Below are 22,082 nucleotides of genomic sequence, written 5' to 3' on the forward strand. Positions count from 1 at the left end.
GTGTGTGTGTCCAGTGTGTGTGTGTGTCCAGTGTGTGTGTGTGTGTGTACAGTGTGTGTGTGTGTGTGTGTGTGTGTACAGTGTGTGTGTGTGTGTGTGTTTAGTGTGTTTGTGTTTGTGTGTCCCCAGTGTGTGTATGTGTCCAGTGTGTGTGTCCATTGTGTGTGTGTGTCCAGTGTGTGTGCGTGTCCAGTGTGTGTGTGTGTGTGTGTGTGTCAGTGTTACCATGGTTATTATTTACAGGGACACTGAGGAGTCAACATCATAAACCCTAAACCCTGGATAGAGGGGCTCAGTGAATGTGGAGTGGAATGTGTTCAGGTGGGTCAGTGTGTCAGAGGAGACTCTGTAAAAGGACAGAGTGCCGGCTGGCCAGTCCAGATACACTCCTACTCTGTGGGAGCTGGAGGAGGGGACGTCTATGGTAGTGGACTTATTATTGTGCCTGACAGAGTAACTGTTGTCAGAGCAGAGCAGACTCCAGGACTTGTCATTACATCCAATCCAACAGTCATCACCCCACCCCCCTCCTCTCCTGCTGATTCCTTTATATGCCACTCCTATATCAGCCCCTCCCCCACTCCACTCTACCTCCCAGTAACAGCGCCCAGTCAGACCCTCTCTACACAGCACCTGTCTACAGTCCTCAAATCTCTCTGGGTGATAAGGATACGGCTGCTCCTCTCTCCTCCATGTCACCTTTCTGTTCTCCTCAGACAGAGAGAGGAATCTGTTTACTGTGTTTGGGTCCAGTGTGAGATCACAGACATCTGATGGATGAAACCAGACACAATATTAGAAATCATCATCATTCACATTAGAATGTTAACTCACTTTTCACTAATTAATTTAATGAAGATGTTTCTAGGTATCAAAAGGAGAAGTTAAGGTAACTTGAGACTTGTTGAATGATCATATGTTATACTGTATGGTAATATAAAACACACTTATTCCCATTAATTACACACACACACACACACACACACATCCTGAACACACACACACAAACACATCCTGAACACACACACACACACCCTGGACACACACACCCTGAACACACACACACCTTCATGCATGCATGAACACACACACACATTTCTAAAGTAACACGAACGCGCCACACACACACACAGACACACACATTGTCAAAGCAACTCTTTGTAAACTTTGGTGTCCCTGATTTGTGCTTCTGTAGAACTACAGCTGATATTTAATATGACCAAGTAAGTAATGATGGTGGTCTTTGACTTTGACTTCACTTGAATTAAGACTTATTCTTAGTCATATTCTTCACAGCAGTCAACACTCACATTTTCTAAGTCCAGGTTTCATTGTGTTCTCTCCACCATGTTCCACACTGTAGCGGTAAGCAGAAGAACAGACAGTCATTGAGGGATACACCTGAACTCACACACACACACACACACACACACACACACACACACAGTCAGTATATACATTTGTCCAAGTGTGTGTGTGTGTGTGTCCACTGTTTGTGTGTGTCCAGTGTGTGTGTGTGTGTCCAGTGTGTGTGTGTCCAGTGTGTGTGTGTGTGTGTGTGTATGTGTGTGCGTGTGTGTGTCCAGTGTGTGTGTGTGAGTGTGTGTGTGTGTCTGTCCAGTGTGTGTGTGTATGTCAAGTTTGTGGGTTTGTGTGTCCAGTGTGTGTGTGTGTGTGTCCAGTGTGTGTGTGTGTCCAGTGTGTGTGTGTGTGTGTGTGTGTGTGTGTGTTTGTCCAGTGTGTGTGTGTTTGTCCAGTGTGTGTGTCCAGTGTGTGTGTGTGTGTGTGTGTCCAGTGTGTGTGTGTGTGTGTGTGTATGTGTCCAGTGTGTCCAGCGTGTGTGTGTGTGTCCAGTGTGTGTGTGTTTGTCCAGTGTGTGTATGTGTGTCCATTGTGTGTGTGTGTCCAGTGTGTGTGTATGTCTAGTGTGTGTGTGTGTGTCTAGTGTATGTGTGTGTCTAGTGTGTGTGTGTGTGTGTGTGTGCGTGTCCACTGTTTGTGTGTGTCCAGTGAGTGTGTGTGTGTGTGTGTGTCCAGTGTGTGTGTGTGTGTGTGTCCAGTGTGTGTCCAGTGTGTGTGTGTCCAGTGTGTGGGTGTGTGTGTGTGTGTGTGTGTGTGTGTCTGTCCAGTGTGTGTGTGTATGTCAAGTGTGTGTGTTTGTGTGTCCAGTGTGTGTGTGTGTGTGTGTGTCCAGTGTGTGTGTGTCCAGTGTGTGTGTGTGTGTTTGTCCAGTGTGTGTGTGTTTGTCCAGTGTGTGTGTCCAGTGTGTGTGTGTGTGTGTGTGTTTGTCCAGTGTGTGTGTGTGTCCAGTGTGTGTATGTGTGTTTGTCCAGTGTGTGTATCTGTGTCCATTGTGTGTGTGTGTCCAGTGTGTGTATGTCTAGTGTGTGTGTGTGTCTAGTGTATGTGTGTGTGTGTGTTTGTGTTTGTCCAGTGTGAGTAAGTCTGTGTGTTTGTGTGTGTCCAGTGTGTGTCCAGTGTGTGTGTCCAGTGTGTGTGTGTGTGTGTGTGTGTGTCCAGTGTGAGTAAGTCTGTGTGTTTGTGTGTGTCCAGTGTGTGTGTGTTTGTGTGTGTGTCCAGTGTGTGTGTGTGTGTGTGTGTGTGTGTGTTTGTCCAGTGTGTGTGTGTGTCTAGTGTGTGTACTGATACACGTGCATACACACACACACTGGACACACACACTGGACACACACACTGGACACACACACGACACACACAGACACACACACACACTGGACACACACACACACACACACTGGACACACACACACACACACACACACACACTGGACACCCACACACACTGGACACACACACACACACACACACACACTGGACACCCACACACACTGGACACACACACACACACACACACACACACCGGACACACACACACACACACACACACAAACACACACACTGGACACACACACTGGACACACACACGCACACACACACAGACACACACACACACACACACACACACCGGACACACACACACACACACACACAAACACACACTGGACACACACACACACACACACAAACACACACTGGACACACACACTGGACACACACACTGGACACACACACGCACACACACACAGACACACACACACACACACACACCGGACACACACACACACACACACACACACACACACACACACACTGGACACACACACACACACGCACACACACACAGACACACACACACACACACACACACACACACACACACACACACACACAGTCTTTATATAACTTAGTCCAAGTGGTGGTCAGAATGTTTGTCTTAACTAGCCTGATAACTCCAACATGTCTGATATGAACATTGACATAAACCCTCTACATACTTGAGTTTCTCCAGTCTGCAGTGTGGATCCTCCAGTCCAGCAGAGAGCAGTCTGACTCCTGAGTCTCCTGGGTGATTGTAGCTCAGGTCCAGCTCTCTCAGGTGTGAGGGGTTTGACTTCAGAGCTGAGACCAGAGAAGCACAGCCTTCCTCTGTGACTAGACAGCCTGACAGCCTGCAAAGAGTCAAATCATATTAAAACCACACTGCAATTCTTTGGTGGTGAAAATAGTGGCAGTATATTTTTTCATTTATACCAGTGTCCTGAAACCTGCCATATATATATTATTATTAGAAAAAATCATAATATTGTGTGTAGAGAGAAAAATGTATAGTACAAATATTTGTGTAGACTGACCAGAGCAGTTTAAAAAGCAGTATCAGTCAAAAGACAGACAGTGAGGTATCAGATTTAGATTGTATTGAGTATACAGTCCACACCATATATATTTTGACAGTGAAGCTAACATTTTAAATGTGGCTCTATACTCCAGCATTTTGGATTTGAGATCAAATGTTTCATATGAGGTGACAGTATTTAATGTCACCTTTTATTTGAGGGTATTTTAATACATATCTGTTTCACCGTTTAGAAATTAAAGCACTTTATGTATCTAGTCCCCCATTTGAAGAAGTCAAACGTATTCTGACCAATTCACTTATAGTGTATTAAAGTAGTCAAAAGTTTAGTATTTGGTTGTAAACTCGTTGATTGCATTTGCAGTTTGTTGTGGTTGTGTTTTGGGTTATGTTTTGCCCGATAGTAACTGAATGGTGGATGATGACTGGAGTAATCTTCTGTCTAAGTGAGTAGATAACATGTTTCTAAACACTACTAAATTAATCCTGATAATGCCATGATTACTAAAAATCATGAATAAATCATGAACAATTATGAATGAAAAAGTTACAGAGGCTACAACAAAACATGCTAACCTCTCACCATTACCAATAACAGAGGGGGTATGATCCTTGTTCCTCTGTAACTTTCTCATTCATCATCATTCACCATTTATTAATGATTATTCATAATCATAGTAGCATCCACATGAATGTAGAAGTGTTCAGAAACATCTTCTATTCTTACTGACAATACAAGTGAAGTGACTCCAAAATGACAGGACATTATTCACCATTCAGTTTCTATTGGGGAAAACATCATCCAAAACACAACCAAAACAAACTGCAAATGTATTCAACAAGTTTGTAGAATAACAAGCTTGATGTAATCACTGCAGGCAGAGTATATTGGACCAAACACTAAACTTTGGACTAAATTAATTTGTCCAAATAATAAAATACTTTTTCAAATGGGAGAACTAGATACATTAAGTGCTTTCATTTCTAAACGGTAAAATATATATGAATACCTTTAAATAAAAGGTGACATTCTGTTCTGTCGCCTAATATGAAACATTCTATCTCAAATCCAAAATGCTGGAGCATAGCACCAAATGTAAAACTGTAAGCTTCACTGTCCAAACACATATGGTGTGGACTATGTGTGCCTGGTAAACACATGTGTATCTGGTGAACAGTTCTCACTTGTTGACCAACTACAGGAATACTGACCTCAGAGTCTCCAGTTTACAGTGGGGATTCCCCAGTCCAGCAGAGAGCAGCTTCACTCCTGAATCCTTCAGGTCATTGTTACTCAGATCCAGCTCTCTCAGGTGTGAGGGGTTTGACTTCAGAGCTGAGACCAGAGAAGCACAGCCTTCCTCTGTGACTCCACAGACTGACAGCCTGCAAAGAGTAAAATCATACTAAAATCACACTGCTATTCTTTGGTGGTCAAAATAGTGGCAGTATATTTTTTCAACATATTCAGATATATCAGTGTCCTGAAACCTGCCATATCTATTCATAAATTAATGTATCATTATTAGAAATTATCAGATTATTGCTTCTAGATAGAAACATGTACAGTGAGGGAAAAAGGTATTTGATCCCCTGCTGATTTTGTACGTTTGCCCACTGACAAAGAAATGATCAGTCTATAATTTTAATGGTAGGTTTATTTGAACAGTGAGAGACAGAATAACAACAACAAAATCCAGAAAAACGCATGTAAAAAATGTTATAAATTGATTTGCATTTTAATGAGGGAAATAAGTATTTGACCCCCTCTCAACCAGAAAGATTTCTGGCTCCCAGGTGTCTTTTATACAGGTAACGAGCTGAGATTAGGAGCACACTCTTAAAGGGAGTGCTCCTAATCTCAGCTTGTTACCTGTATAAAAGACACCTGTCCACAGAAGCAATCAATCATTCAGATTCCAAACTCTCCACCATGGCCAAGACCAAAGAGCTCTCCAAGGATGTCAGGGACAAGATTGTAGACCTACACAGGGCTGGAATGGGTACAAGACCATCGCCAAACAATTGGTGAGAAGGTGACAACAGTTGGTGCGATTATTCGCAAATGGAAGAAACACAAAATAACTGTCAATCTCCCTCGGCCTGGGACTCCATGCAAGATATCACCTCGTGGAGTTGCAATGATTATGAGAACAGTGAGGAATCAGCCCAGAACTACACGGGAGGATCTTGTCAAGGATCTCATGGCAGCTGGGACTTTAGTCACCAAGAAAACAATTGGTAACACACTATGCCAGGGTTCTTCAATTCCGGTCCTGGAGGGCCGAAACACCTCTGTTTTTCATCCTCTCCTTCTAATCAGGGGCTAATTCAGACCTGGGACACCAGGTGAGTGCAATTAACTACCAGGTAGAAATAAAAAACAGAAGTGTTTCGGCCCTCCAGGACCAGAATTGAAGAACCATGCACTATGCAGTGAAAGGACTGAAATCCTGCAGCGCCCGCAAGGTCCCCCTGCTCAAGAAAGCACTTATACAGGCCCGTCTGAAGTTTGCCAATGAACATCTGAATGATTCAGAAAGTATTGTGGTCAGATGAGACCAAAAACTAGGTCTTTGGCATCAACTTAACTCACCGTGTTTGAAGGAGGAGGAATGCTGCCTATGACCCCAAGAACACCATCCCCACCGTCAAACATGGAGGTGGAAACATTATGCTTTGGGGGTGTTTTTCTGCTAAGGGGACAGGACAACTTCACCGCATCAAAGGGACGATGGACGGGGCCATGTACCATCAAATCTTGGATGAGAACCTCCTTCCCTCAGTCAGGGCATTGAAAATGGGTTGTGGATGGGTATTCCAGCATGACAATGACCCAAAACACACGGCCAAGGCAACAAAGGAGTGGCTCAAGAAGAAGCACATTAAGGTCCTGGAGTGGCCTAGCCAGTCTCCAGACCTTAATCCCATAGAAAATCTGTGGAGGGAGCTGAAGATTCGAGTTGCCAAACGTCAGCCTAAAAACCTTAATGACTTGGAGAAGATCTGCAAAGAGGAGTGGGACAAAATCCCTCCTGAGATGTGTGCAAACCTGGTGGCCAACTACAAGAAACGTCTGACCTCTGATTGCCAACAAGGGTTTTGTCACCAAGTACTAAGTCATGTTTTGCAGAGGGGTCAAATACTTATTTCCCTCATTAAAATGCAAATCAATTTATAACATTTTTGACATGCGTTTTTCTGGATTTTTTTGTTGTTATTCTGTCTCTCACTGTTCAAATAATCCTATCATTAAAATGATGGACTGATCATGTCTTTGTCAGTGGGCAAACGTCCAAAATCAGCAGGGGATCAAATACTTTTTTCCCTCACTGTATAGTACAAATATTTGAGTAGACTGACCAGAGCAGTTTAAAAAGCAGTATCAGTCAAATGACAGACAGTGAGGTATCAGATTTAGATTGTATGAGTATACAGTCCACACCATATCTATTTTGATAGAGAAGCTAACATTTTAAATGAAAGCACTTTATGTATCTATTCCCCCATTTGAAGAAGTCATAAGTATTCTGACCATTTCACTTATAGTGTATAAAAGTAGTCAAAAGTTGAGTATTTGGTCCCAAACTCGTTGGTTGCATTTGCAGTTTGTTTTGGTTGTGTTTTGGGTTATATTTTGTCCAATAGTAACTGAATGGTGGATGATGACTGGAGTAATTTTCTGTCTAAGTGAGTAGATAACAGGTTTCTAAACACTACTAAATTAATCCTAATGATGCCATGATTAATAAAAATCATGAAGGAATCATTAACAATTATGAATGAGAAAGTTACAGAAGCTACAACAAAACATGCTAACCTCTCACCATTACCAATAACAGAGGGGGAATGATCCTTGTTCCTCTGTAACTTTCTCATTCATCATCATTCATGATTCATTCATGATTATTCATAATCATGGTAGCATCCACATGAATGTAGAAGTGTTCAGAAACATATTCTATTCTTACTGACAATACAAGTGAAGTGACTCCAAAATGACAGGACATTATTCACCATTCAGTTTCTATTGGGTAAAACATAATCCAAAACACAACCAAAACAAACGGCAAATGTATTCAACAAGTTTGTAGAATCACAAGCTTGATGTAATCACTACAGGCAAAGAATATTGGACCAAATACTAAACTTTGGACTAAATTAATTTGTCCAAATACTTATGACTTTTTCAAATGGGAGAACTAGATACATTAAGTGCTTTCATTTCTAAACAGTAAAACAGGTATGTATGAATACCCTCAAATAAAAAGTGACATTCTGTACGGTCGCCTAATATGAAACAATTTCAAATCCAAAATGCTGGAGCATAGCACCAAATGTAAAACTGTAAGCTTCACTGTCCAAACACATATGGTGTGGACTATGTGTGCCTGGTAAACACATGTGGATCTGGTGAACAGTTATCACTTGTTGACCAACTACAGGAATACTGACCTCAGAGTCTCCAGTTTACAGTGGGGATTCCCCAGTCCAGCGGAGAGCAGCTTCACTCCTGAATCCTTCAGGTCATTGTTACTCAGATCCAGCTCTCTCAGGTGTGAGGGGTTTGAACTGAGAGCTGAGACCAACACTTCACAGGATGTGTCTGTGAGTTTACAGCCAGTGAGTCTGTCAACAGAGTAAATACCTTGAGGGACAGGTTGTATTAAAATGTTACATTTAGCTTCCCTGCTTACACTGTTACCCCTGCACTAATAATGTGAACACTGTGTATAGATGTCTCAATGCTACAACTTTTCTGATCCGTTTGTATTACAGTTTGTTTAAGACTTTTCAGCTGATAGAAAGTTTAGTCAGCCAATGAAAATATTGTTGTTCTTACATACAGTAAAGTTTGGTCTGAGGGATAGTCACATGAGTACTTACAGAGCCAGTCAGCCAATAAAAATGCTGCTGTAACTACAATGTATTTTGGTGTGGGATATTTCCATGAATACTTACAGAGCTTTCCTGCAGCCTCTCACAGCTGGGAGCAGTCTCCTACGACCCTCCTCTGATGTCTTGTATACCTTCAGGTCAAACACATCCAGAACCTCCTCTGATATCTGTAGCATGTAGGCCAGTGCTGAACACTGAGAAAGTGTGAGGTTTTTGGATCTCTTCTCTGACCTCAAGTACGCTTGGATTTCCTCTTGTACTGAATGGTCTTTCATCTCTATCAGACAGTGGAAGAGATTGATGCACCTCTCAGGGGAGATGTTCTTCCTCTGCATCACCTTAAGGGATCGGATTGTTTTCTGGACGCTGTCTGGACTCCTTTCTGTCTGTGTCACCAGACCTCGTAGGAGTTTCTGATTGGACTCCAGTGACATGCCATGAAGGAAGCGGACAAAGAGGTCCAGGTGTCCGTTCTTGCTCTCCAAGGCTTTATCCACGGTACTCTTCAGCAGCTCATGCAAGGTTAGCTCTTCAGATGCAGCTCTAGACTTTCTCTTGAGGAAGGGCTTCAGTGCATCCATGTTCTTGGTTGTGTAACAATGGTACATGTAGACAGCTGAGAGAAACTCCTGAATGCTCAGATGAACAAAGCAGTACACCACTCTCTGAAATAACACAGACTCTTCTTTAAAGATTTGTGTGCACACTCCTGAGTACACTGAGGCTTCTTTGACATCAATGCCACACTCTTTCAGGTCTTCTTCATAGAACATGAGATTACCCTTCTCCAGATTTTCAAACGCCAGCTTCCCCAGCTTCAGAATAATTTCCTTATCTGACTCCATGAGCTCCTGTTGATCCATCTCATCTCTTCCATGATATTTCTGGTTCTTCAGGTTGGTCTGAATGAGCAGGAAGTGTATTGACATCTCAGTCAGAGTCGTGGGCATCTCTCTCCTCTTGTCTGTACTCAACATGTGTTCAAGGACTACTGCAGAAATCCAACAGAAGACTGGAATGTGGCACATGATGTGGAGGCTCCTTGATGTCTTTATGTGTGAGATGATTCTGCTGGCCAGGTCCTCATCACTGAATCTCTTCCTGAAGTACTCCTCCTTCTGTGGGTCATTGAACCCTCGTACCTCTGTCACCTGGTCAACACACTTAGGGGGGATCTGATTGGTTGCTGCTGGTCGGGAGGTTATCCATAGGAGAGCAGAGGGAAGCAGATTCCCCTTGATGAGGTTTGTCAGCAGAACATCGACAGACGATGTCTGGGAGACATCAGACACCTTTTCATTGTGCTGGAAATCCAATGGAAGTCTGCTTTCATCCAAACCATCAAAGATGAACATAGCTTTACAGGCAGTGAGTTTCTTTGCATTGCCTATGTCTAGTTCTGTGTGGAAGCCATTTAAAAGTCTGAGAAGACTGTACTGGAGATCTTTAATCAAGTTCAGCTCCCGGAAAGGAAGCACAAATATGATATCCACATCTTGGTTCGCCTTCTCTTCAGCCCAGTCTAGGATGAACTTCTGCACAGAGACTGTTTTTCCGATGCCAGCGATGCCCTTCGTCAGCACAGTTCTGATGCTTCTCTCTTGGCCTGGTAAGGGTTTAAAGATGTCATTGCAGTGGATTGCTGTGTCATGTGAGGTTGGTGTCCTGGATGCTGTCTCTAGCTGCCACACCTCATGTTCATTGTTAACCCCTTCACTCTCTCCTTCTGTGATGTAGAGCTCTGTGTAAATCCTGTTGAGGGGAGTTTGGTTCCCTGCTATTTCCATGCCTTCTATCACACATTCATACCTCCTTTTCAGACTGTCTTTATGGTTTACTATAGCTCTCTGCAGGCTGTCATCCACTACAAGGGAAGAAGAACAATGATGTGTATCAGAAACATTCATTGACAGGATGAAAAGTGGGCCTTCCACAACTACAGTAACTTCTATTATCTCATAATATTGTAGTTAACTACTGTAAATCATATTAAGGTATTGACTTGGCCCACGTGTGCAAGTGGTCTTACTGTTTTCAGAGCCTCGTGTTTTATTGGGTTGACTCAGGTGCTGTAGTACAGGCCATGTTCTGGATCTCTTTCTACACTGAGGACAGTCATAGTCTCCTGAAGGAGCAGGTTTCTCCCAGTATCTGGTGATGCACTGTCTGCAGAACCTGTGTCCACAGGTGATAGAGACTGGATCCCTCAGCACCTGCTGACACACTGCACACCTGGACTGATCCTCTGGCAGAGTAGACCATCCACTACAGAGATAAAGGAGAGAGAGAGAGATTGTAGATGTTAATACTGATCCTCTAATAGAGTAGACCTTCCACTACAGAGATAAAGGAGAGAGAGATTGTAGATGTTAATACTGATCCTCTAACAGAGTAGACCATCCACTACAGAGATAAAGGAGAGAGAGATTGTAGATGTTAATACTGTTCATAGACAGACAGCTGGGAACAGTATACTCTGCTCTCTGAGTGTGGTAGTAGCCTCTGGAAAGGATAACATGTCCACAGTGGTATTACTAAACTATATGAACTCAGAAGGTTGTAGAAACATGTCCACAGTGGTATTACTAAACTATATGAACTCAGAAGGTTGTAGAAACATGTCCACAGTGGTATTACTAAACTATATGAACTCAGAAGGTTGTAGAAACATGTCCACAGTGGTATTACTAAACTATATGAACTCAGGTTGTAGAAACATGTCCACAGTGGTATTACTAAACTATATGAACTCAGAAGGTTGTAGAAACATGTCCACAGTGGTATTACTAAACTATATGAACTCAGAAGGTTGTAGAAACATGTCCACAGTGGTATTACTAAACTATATGAACTCAGAAGGTTGTAGAAACATGTCCACAGTGGTATTACTAAACTATATGAACTCAGAAGGTTGTAGAAACATGTCCACGGTGGTATTACTAAACTATATGAACTCAAAAGGTTGTAGAAACATGTCCACAGTGGTATTACTAAACTATATGACCTCAGAAGGTTGTAGAAACATGTCCACAGTGGTATTACTAAACTATATGAACTCAGAAGGTTGTAGCAACATGTCCACAGTGGTATTACTAAACTATATGAACTCAGAAGGTTGTAGAAACATGTCCACAGTGGTATTACTAAACTATATGAACTCAGAAGGTTGTAGAAACATGTCCACAGTGGTATTACTAAACTATATGAACTCAGAAGGTTGTAGAAACATGTCCACAGTGGTATTACTAAACTATATGAACTCAGAAGGTTGTAGAAACATGTCCACAGTGGTATTACTAAACTATATGAACTCAGAAGGTTGTAGAAACATGTCCACAGTGGTATTACTAAACTATATGAACTCAGAAGGTTGTAGAAACATGTCCACAGTGGTATTACTAAACTATATGAACTCAGATTGTAGAAATCTTCAAAAGTATAGAATGTACACACTAAGAAAAGAGGGTTCCGCAAGGGTTCTTTGGGAAGGTGATGGTTCTATGTAGAACCATAATGACTCAACGAACCCTTCAAGCCATTCAATGGTTCTTTGCAGTTCACAAAAAGGGTTATTTGCGTTTTAGTGATAATTAAAATGTAGAGGCAGTGGCTCATTAGAATATTTTGCGGAGTGGTTTGTTCAAAGCTCTTTTTGTGTAACAGTGAGTGAGTGCCATTGACGTTTATCTAATGTGTTGTGTTATGCAATGACTGTTAATACACACAGTTATGTGGGACTATGGCCAGTGGCGGTGTCTTGTGAACGACTCACGTATGGCCTTGTGTCAATTGAGAACGGTTGACTAAGTCAGTGGTTCTCAATTCTCTCCTCAGTGACGTAGTGATGTTATGTTTCATACTGAAGCTCCAAGACATGTGTTGAAATCGCTAAGCAGCTAACTTCGAATCAATGTGCCGATGCGTGTATCACTTTATCAGAAGTACGTCATCAATGATGTCCGAAGCTTCGTTTGATCACATGCTTTTTCAAACCGTGTGTTGCAAAATGCAAGATCCCACTGATTTCACCGTGGTTCCGATGCTTTCTTCGATTAAGCTGCTTTTAAACACCGACTGCTACTGGATACCATACTTATACATTTAGTTAGGATTTTGTACAAATAATTTCACCTGACTGGTGTCTTAGCTGGTAGAGTAGGGAACTATGGAACATTCCGGGATGTGTGAGTATGAGTTCGAATCCGGTTGAAGAGACACTATTCAGAAAATAGTTTTGTGAAACCACACTTTCTGCACTGTTGTTCAAATAATTAGTTTTATTTAGTATAGTATAAGCTTCTCTCTTAAACATCCTCAATAATGCCATAGATTCCATTTTTGAAAAATAGTCCACTTGAAGGCAGAAAAATAAGCATGATGTAAGATGTGATCTGACTGGAGGCTATTAAAGCCAACGACTTACCACCACAGAGTTTTGATAAAATCAGTGGAGAAAAAAATACCTTTATCTGATAATCACACATTGCTATTTATTGCTGACCAGCAGATGTCACTAATGTGCATTGTGTGAATGAATAAAGAAGCTCAGAGCAATTAACCTAATTGACACAATTGGCTGGAAAGCCTCATTAGCAAACTAAGTTTCCTGAAGCAATCACTACATTGACCTGCAGCAGTTTGAGAGCTAGCACATCTGATTCAACTGGTAATGGCAGGTAGCTTAGCATTAAGAGCCAGTAACTGAAAGGTCGCTGGTTTGAATCCCCGAGCCGACTAGGTGAAAAATCAGCCAATGTGCCCTTGAGCAAGGCACTTCACCCTAATTGCCCTATGTTGCTCTGCATAAGAGCGTCTGCTAAAATGTTAAATATAACACCTATGGAATTTAAACAATATAGTATGGCTAACCAGAATACAGAAAAAACCTGTAATGTAACATTTAGATGGAGAACTCCTTCCTTCTGTCACTACAGATTTAGATGGATAACTCCTTCCTTCTGTCACTACAGATTTAGATGGAGAACTCCTTCCTTCTGTCACTACAGATTTAGATGGAGAACTCCTTCCTTCTGTCACTACAGATTTAGATGGATAACTCCTTCCTTCTGTCACTACAGATTTAGATGGAGAACTCCTTCCTTCTGTCACTACAGATTTAGATGGAGAACTCCTTCCTTCTGTCACTACAGATTTAGATGGAGAACTCCTTCCTTCTGTCACTACAGATTTAGATGGATAACTCCTTCCTTCTGTCACTACAGATTTAGATGGATAACTCCTTCCTTCTGTCACTACAGATTTAGATGGAGAACTCCTTCCTTCTGTCACTACAGATTTAGATGGATAACTCCTTCCTTCTGTCACTACAGATTTAGATGGAGAACTCCTTCCTTCTGTCACTACAGATTTAGATGGAGAACTCCTTCCTTCTGTCACTACAGATTTAGATGGATAACTCCTTCCTTCTGTCACTACAGATTTAGATGGAGAACTCCTTCCTTCTGTCACTACAGATTTAGATGGAGAACTCCTTCCTTCTGTCACTACAGATTTAGATGGAGAACTCCTTCCTTCTGTCACTACAGATTTAGATGGAGAACTCCTTCCTTCTGTCACTACAGATTTAGATGGAGAACTCCTTCCTTCTGTCACTACAGATTTAGATGGAGAACTCCTTCCTTCTGTCACTACAGATTTAGATGGAGAACTCCTTCCTTCTGTCACTACAGATTTAGATGGAGAACTCCTTCCTTCTGTCACTACAGATTTAGATGGAGAACTCCTTCCTTCTGTCACTACAGATTTAGATGGAGAACTCCTTCCTTCTGTCACTACAGATTTAGATGGAGAACTCCTTCCTTCTGTCACTACAGATTTAGATGGAGAACTCCTTCCTTCTGTCACTACAGATTTAGATGGATAACTCCTTCCTTCTGTCACTACAGATTTAGATGGAGAACTCCTTCCTTCTGTCACTACAGATTTATATGGAGAACTCCTTCCTTCTGTCACTACAGATTTAGATGGAGAACTCCTTCCTTCTGTCACTACAGATTTAGATGGAGAACTCCTTCCTTCTGTCACTACAGATTTAGATGGATAACTCCTTCCTTCTGTCACTACAGATTTAGATGGAGAACTCCTTCCTTCTGTCACTACAGATTTAGATGGAGAACTCCTTCCTTCTATCACTACAGATTTAGATGGAGAACTCCTTCCTTCTGTCACTACAGATTTAGATGGAGAACTCCTTCCTTCTGTCACTACAGATTTAGATGGAGAACTCCTTCCTTCTGTCACTACAGATTTAGATGGAGAACTCCTTCCTTCTGTCAGTACAGATTTAGATGGATAACTCCTTCCTTCTGTCACTACAGATTTAGATGGATAACTCCTTCCTTCTGTCACTACAGATTTAGATGGAGAACTCCTTCCTTCTGTCACTACAGATTTAGATGGAGAACTCCTTCCTTCTGTCACTACAGATTTAGATGGAGAACTCCTTCCTTCTTTCACTACAGATTTAGATGGAGAACTCCTTCCTTCTGTCACTACAGATTTAGATGGAGAACTCCTTCCTTCTGTCACTACAGATTTAGATGGAGAACTCCTTCCTTCTGTCACTACAGATTTAGATGGAGAACTCCTTCCTTCTGTCACTACAGATTTAGATGGAGAACTCCTTCCTTCTGTCACTATAGATTTAGATGGAGAACTCCTTCCTTCTGTCACTACAGATTTAGATGGAGAACTCCTTCCTTCTGTCACTACAGATTTGGGTAAAACAGCTTTTCATTTCTTTGCACCTCACTTATGGAACAATCTTCAAAATACCGTCCAGTTTGATGCATGGGGGCCTTTTGGTCCATTCATATTGTTAGTAGAGGACCTCTTCACTGAGGAATGTGGTTGTTTTTTATCATGTTTTTTTTTTATCATGGGTTTTTTTATCATGGTTTTTTTTATCATGTTTTTTTTTGTATTTTTCTTTTTGTGTTTCCTGCCTTGATTGTAGCATCTGTCTCTCTAACTTGTATTGTGTGATTGCTGTATTTCCTTGTATTGTGTAATTGCTGTAATTACTTTTATTGTGTAATTGCTGAAATTACTTGTAGTGTAATTGCTGTAATTACTTTTATTGTGTAATTGCTGAAATTACTTGTAGTGTAATTGCTGTAATTACTTTTATTGTGTAATTGCTGTAATTACTTTTATTGTGTTCTTGCTTGGTCTTGTCATGCAGGTCTCCATTTAAACAGACCTTGGTCTCAATCAGACTACCTTGCCTTAAATAAAGGTTAAAAGGTGCAATATGTAACTTTTTGGGTGACCCGACCAAATTCATATAGAAATGTAAGATCTGGCATTCAAAGCAAGTCTAGGAAGCGGTAGATCTGTTCTATGTGAGCTATTTCTTTGCTTCCCGGTCTTAAGTTTCGGTTTTGCGTCTTTTAATTTCGGTTTTGTACACCAGTTGAAAATACAATATTTTTGTTTATGGAAAATATATTTCATATCGGTTTTGATGATACAATGATTCTCTACACTATACTTGCTTGTTTTGTCACATAAACTGAAATAACGTGAACAATTAGAATTTTAGCAACCAGCAACTGGCAGAGCGATTTTTGCAAAACATATGATGTTTTGATTTAGTATCAAGGCGATTGGATTTGTCTCGTTTCCACAAGAGCTACTGTATCTGTGTTATATCAATAAAATAATATGTATCTGTAACAACAAGGGCCATGACTGATATCTTGGTCGGCTATACTCGCTACAGCAGTTATGGTCAGATATGAACATGAACCAGCTTATTGAGATTGAACTAAATTGTTTTTGCAGGGCAAGACGTTTGGGGGGGGGGGGGGGGGGGAATAAATAAACCACTATGAAACAACATGTTAAAATATACACTGAGTGGACAAAACACACAAAGCCCCCTCCTGCTTTACAGTATATACTCAGATACACAAAATACATACAGTGGGGAGAACAAGTATATGATACACTGCCGATTTTGCAGGTTTTCCTACTTACAAAGCATGTAGAGGTCTGTAATTTTGATCATAGGTACACTTCAACTGTGAGAAAATCACATTGTATGATTTTTAAGTAATTAATTTGCATTTTATTGCATGACATAAGTATTTGATACATCAGAAAAGCAGAACTTAATATTTGGTACAGAAACCTTTGTTTGCAATTACAGAGGTCATACGTTTCCTGTAGGTCTTGACCAGGTTTGCACACACTGCAGCAGGGATTTTGGCCCACTCCTCCATACAGACCTTCTCCAGATCCTTCAGGTTTCGGGGCTGTCGCTGGGCAATACGGACTTTCAGCTCCCTCAAAATATTTTCTATTGGGTTCAGGTCTGGAGACTGGCTGGGCCACTCCAGGACCTTGAGATGCTTCTTACGGAGCCACTCCTTAGTTGCCCTGGCTGTGTGTTTCGGGTCGTTGTCATGCAGGAAGACCCAGCCATGACCCATCTTCAATGCTCTTACTGAGGGAATGAGGTTGTTGGCCAAGATCTCGCGATACATGGCCCCATCCATCCTCCCCTCAATACGGTGCATTCGTCCTGTCCCCTTTGCAGAAAAGCATCCCCAAAGAATGATGTTTCCACCTCCATGCTTCACGGTTGGGATGGTGTTCTTGGGGTTATACTCATCCTTCTTCTTCCTCCAAACACGGCGAGTGGAGTTTAGACCAAAAAACTATATTTTTGTCTCATCAGACCACATGACTTTCTCCCCTTCCTCCTCTGGATCATCCAGATGGTCATTGGCAAACTTCAGTCTCATCAGACCACATGACCTTCTCCCATTCCTCCTCTGGATCATCCAGATGGTCATTGGCAAACTTCAGTCGGGCCTGGACATGCGCTGGCTTGAGCAGGGGGACCTTGCATGCGCTGCAGGATTTTAATCCATGACGGCGTAGTGTGTTACTAATGGTTTTCTTTGAGACTGTGGTCCCAGCTCTCTTCAGGTCATTGACCAGGTCCTGCCTTGTAGTTCTGGGCTGATCCCTCACCTTCCTCATGATCATTGATGCCCCACGAGGTGAGATCTTGCATGGAGCCCCAGACCGAGGGTGATTGACCGTCATCTTGAACTTCTTCCATTTTCTAATAATTGCGCCAACAGTTGTTGCCTTCTCACCAAGCTGCTTGCCTATTGTCCTGTAGCCCATCCCAGCCTTGTGCAGGTCTACAATTTTATCCCTGATGTCCTTACACAGCTCTCTGGTCTTGGACATTGTGGAGAGGTTGGAGTCTGTTTGATTGAGTGTGTGGACAGGTGTCTTTTATACAGGTAACGAGTTCAAACAGGTGCAGTTAATACAGGTAATGAGTGGAGAACAGGAGGGCTTCTTAAAGAAAAACTAAGAGGTCTGTGAGACCCGGAATTCTTACTGGTTGGTAGGTGATCAAATACTTATGTCATGCAATAAAATGCAAATTAATTATTTAAAAATCATACAATGTGATTTCCTGGATTTTTGTTTTAGATTCCGTCTCTCACAGTTGAAGTGTACCTATGATAAAATATACAGACCTCTACATGCTTTGTAAGTAGGAACACCTGCAAAATCGGCAGTGTATCAAATACTTGTTCTCCCCACTGTATTTGTTCAGATCTTGAAGATTCTCCTCTTCAATAGTAATATAATCAATTCTTCCAGTAACTTACCTAGGGTCAAAGGTCACTGGTCCATCACTAAAATGTATAGGTTGTTCCATAGAGAAGTCACTCTTCATGGACAGATGACTGGGTACTGGAGAGACTGATCTCAGAGTTTGGTTGGAGATTCTGGAAAACATAATAAATCCCCATGAAACTACATTTTAAAATATTTCAAAACTATATTTCAATAGATAAAATACATTACATGAAGCAATAAAATATATGCCATTACATAAAGCAAAAAACATACACTGAGTATACAAAACATTAAGAACACCTTCCTAATATTGAGTTGCACCTCCCCTCTCTTTTGCCCTCAGAACAGCCTCAACTCGTCGGGGCATGGACTCTACAAGGTGTCGAAAGCGTCCCACAGGGATGCTGGCCCATGTTGACTCCAATGCGGCCCACAGTTGTGTCAAAATGGCTGGATGTCCTTTGGGTAGTGGACCATTTTTGATACACACAGGAAACTTTTGAGCGTGAACAACCCAGCAGCGTTGCAGTTCTTGACAAAAACCTGTGTGCCTGGTACCTACTACAATACCCCGTTCAAAGGCATACCCTGTCCATTCACCCTCTGAATGGCACATTTACACAATCCATGTCTCATTTGTCTCCAGGATTAAAAATCCTTCATTAACCTGTCTCCTCCCCTTCATCTCCACTGATTGAAGTTGATTTAACAAGTTACATAAATAAGAGATCATAGCTTTCACCTGGATTCACCTTGTCAATCTATGTCATGGAAAAAGCAGGTGTTCATAATGTTTTGTACACTCAGTGTATTAAAATATATTACATAAACAACTAATTATAAGCAGATGCTTTACAGTATATACTCAGATACACAAAATACATCTGGTTTCAGATCTTGGAGATTCTCCTCTTCAATAGTAATATGATACATTTTTACCTAGGGTCAAAGGTCACTGGTCCATCACTAAAATGTATAGGTTGTTCCATAGAGAAGTCACTCTTCATGGACAGATGACTGGGTACTGGAGAGACTGATCTCAGAGTTTGGTTTGAGATTCTGGAAAACATAATAAATCCCCATGAAACTACATTTCAAAATATATCAAAACTATATTTCAATAGATAAAATACATTACATGAAGCAATAAAATATATGCCATTACAGAAAGCAAAAAACATACACTGAGTATACAAAACATTAAGAACACCTTCCTAATATTGAGTTGCACCTCCCCTCTCTTTTGCCCTCAGAACAGCCTCAACTCGTCAGGGCATGGACTCTACAAGGTGTTGAAAGCGTCCCACAGGGATGCTGGCCCATGTTGACGCCAATGCGTCCCAGTTGTGTCAAAATGGCTGGATGTCCTTTGGGTAGTGGACCATTCTTAATACACACAGGTAACATTTGAGCGTGAACAACCCAGCAGCGTTGCAGTTCTTGACAAAAACCTGTGTGCCTGGTACCTACTCCCATACTCCGTTCAAAGACACTTAAATATTTTGTCTTGCCCATTCACCCTCCGAATGGCACACATACACAATCCATGTCTCAATTGTCTCATGGCTTAAAAATCCTTCATTAACCTGTCTCCTCCCCTTCATCTACACTGATTGGAGTTGATTTAACAAGTGACATCAATAAGAGATCATATCTTTCACCTGGATTCACCTGTCAATCTATGTCATGGAAAAAGCAGGTGTTCATAATGTTTTGTACACTCAGTGTATATAAAGCATTAAAATGTATGCCATTACATAAAGCATTAAATTATGTGACATTACATAAAGCATTTAAATATATGCCATTACATAAAGCAACAAACAAACAGTGTAAAAAACATTAAGAACACCCTCCAAATATTGAGTTGCAACCCCCCCCTACCAGTCTCCTCCCCTGCATCTACACTGACTGAAGTGGATTTAACAAGTTTAACGTACTTGTAACATCATCACATTGTAACACTGATTCACTTCCTCATCTCAGTTCCACTTTAATCCTTAAGAGTCTATTCATGCACATACTTTATAATATGTCCATATATAGTTATAATCTGTTCTAGGAACATCTACCCAAAATATTACACCTTCTTTATTACTTCACCAAACATACACTACATGATCAAAAGTATGTGGACACCTGCTGGTCTAACATCTCATTACACCTGCTGGTCCAACATCTCATTACACCTGCTGGTCCAACATCTCATTACACCTGCTGGTCCAACATCTCATTACACCTCCTGGTCCAACATCTCATTACACCTCCTGGTCCAAAATCTCATTACACCTGCTGGTCCAACATCTCATTACACCTGCTGGTCCAACATCTCATTACACCTACTGGTCCAAAATCTCATTACACCTGCTGGTCCAACATCTCATTACACCTGCTGGTCCAAAATCTCATTACACCTGCAGGCCAACATCTCATTACACCTGCTGGTCCAACATCTCATTACACCTGCTGGTCCAACATCTCATTACACCTGCTGGCCAACATCTCATTACACCTGCTGTTCCAACATCTCATTACACCTGCTGGTCCAACATCTCATTCCAAAATCATGGCCATTAATATGGAGTTGGTTCCCCCTTTGCTGCTATACCAGCCTCCACTCTTCTGGGAAGGATTTCCACTAGATGTTGGAACATTGTGCGGGGACTTGCTTCCATTCCGTGGTCCTCTGTAGCTCAGCTGGTAGAGCACGGCGCTTGTAACGCCAAGGTAGTGGGTTCGATCCCCGGGACCACCCATACACAAAAATGTATGCACGCATGACTGTAAGTCGCTTTGGATAAAAGCGTCTGCTAAATGGCATATTAATATTATAAGATAATTAGTGAGGTCGGGCACTGATGTTAGGCGATTAGGCCTGGCTCGCAGTAGGCATTCCAAAGGTGTTCGATGGGGTTGAGGTCAGGGCTCTGTGCAGGCCAGTCAAGTTCTTCCAGTTCAAACCATTTCTGTATGGACCTTGCTTTGTGCACAGAATCGTCTAGAATGTCATTGTATGCGGTAGCGTTAAGATTTCCCTTCACTGGAACTAAGGGGCCTAGCCCGAACCACGAAAAACAGCCCCAGACCATTATTTCTCCTCCACCAAACTTTACAGTTGGCACTATGCATTAGGGCAGGTAGCGTTATCCTGGCATCCGCCAAACCCAGATTTGTCCGTCGGACTGCCAGATGGTGAAGCGTGATTCATCACTCCAGAGATCGTGTTTCCACTGCTCCAGAGTCCAATGGCGGCGAGCTTGTTGGAAATGTTGCATCCTATGACCGTGCCACGTTGAAAGTCACTGAGCTCTTCAGTAAAGCCATTCTACTACTAATGTTTGTCTATGGAGATTGCATGGCTGTGTGCTCGATTTTATACACCTGTCAGCAACGGGTGTGACTGAAATAGCCGAATCCACTAATTTGATGGGGTGTCCACATACTTTTGTATATATAGTGTATGTGTAAAAATAAATACATATATACAGTACCAGTCAAAGGTTTGGACACAGCTACTCATTTAAGGGTTTTTCTTAATTTTTACTATTTTCTACATTGTAGAATAATAGTGATGACATCAAAACTATGAAATAACACACATGGAATCATGTAGTAACCAAAAAAGTATTAAACAAATCAAAAAATATTTTATATTTGAGATTCTTCAAAGTAGCCACCCTTTGCCTTGATGACAGCTTTGCACAATCTTGAGCAATTTCCAAATGCCTGAAGGTACCACGTTCATCTGTACAAACAATCGTACGCAAGTATAAACACCATGGGACCATGCAGCTGTCATACCGCTCAGGAAGGAGACGCGTCCTGTCTCCTAGAG

General features: G+C 41.7%; 1 protein-coding gene across 1 annotated transcript; it reads right to left on the bottom strand.

Moving 5' to 3' along the window:
• Positions 1–64: 64 nt before the first annotated feature.
• On the bottom strand, positions 65–19,290 carry LOC311126560 (NLR family CARD domain-containing protein 3-like). Its single transcript, XM_084200553.1, has 8 exons — positions 19,187–19,290; positions 18,277–18,396; positions 10,644–10,879; positions 8,678–10,478; positions 8,171–8,344; positions 4,928–5,101; positions 3,353–3,530; positions 65–774 (listed from the first exon to the last, which is right to left on the bottom strand). Exons 1-8 carry the CDS (start codon positions 19,252–19,254, stop codon positions 238–240), a joined length of 3,288 nt encoding a protein of 1,095 aa, XP_084056679.1. The 5' UTR covers positions 19,255–19,290; the 3' UTR covers positions 65–237.
• Positions 19,291–22,082: the final 2,792 nt, after the last annotated feature.

Source organism: Coregonus lavaretus (assembly GCF_964263955.1).
Source record: "Coregonus lavaretus genome assembly, contig: HAP1_SCAFFOLD_458, whole genome shotgun sequence".
Taxonomy (NCBI): domain Eukaryota; kingdom Metazoa; phylum Chordata; class Actinopteri; order Salmoniformes; family Salmonidae; genus Coregonus; species Coregonus lavaretus.

What these genes read in the sequence shown, in the direction of transcription:
- LOC311126560 (XM_084200553.1), bottom strand. Translation starts at nt 19,254, where the DNA reads ATGAAGAGTGACTTCTCTATGGAACAACCTATACATTTTAGTGATGGA. An exon ending in CCAGTGACCTTTGACCCTAG is followed by an intron (nt 18,397 to 19,186) that starts GTAAAAATGTAT and finishes TATGTTTTCCAG; the next exon opens with AATCTCCAACCAAACTCTGA. An exon ending in TGTAAACTGGAGACTCTGAG is followed by an intron (nt 5,102 to 8,170) that starts GTCAGTATTCCT and finishes TACTCTTTGCAG; the next exon opens with GCTGTCAGTCTGTGGAGTCA.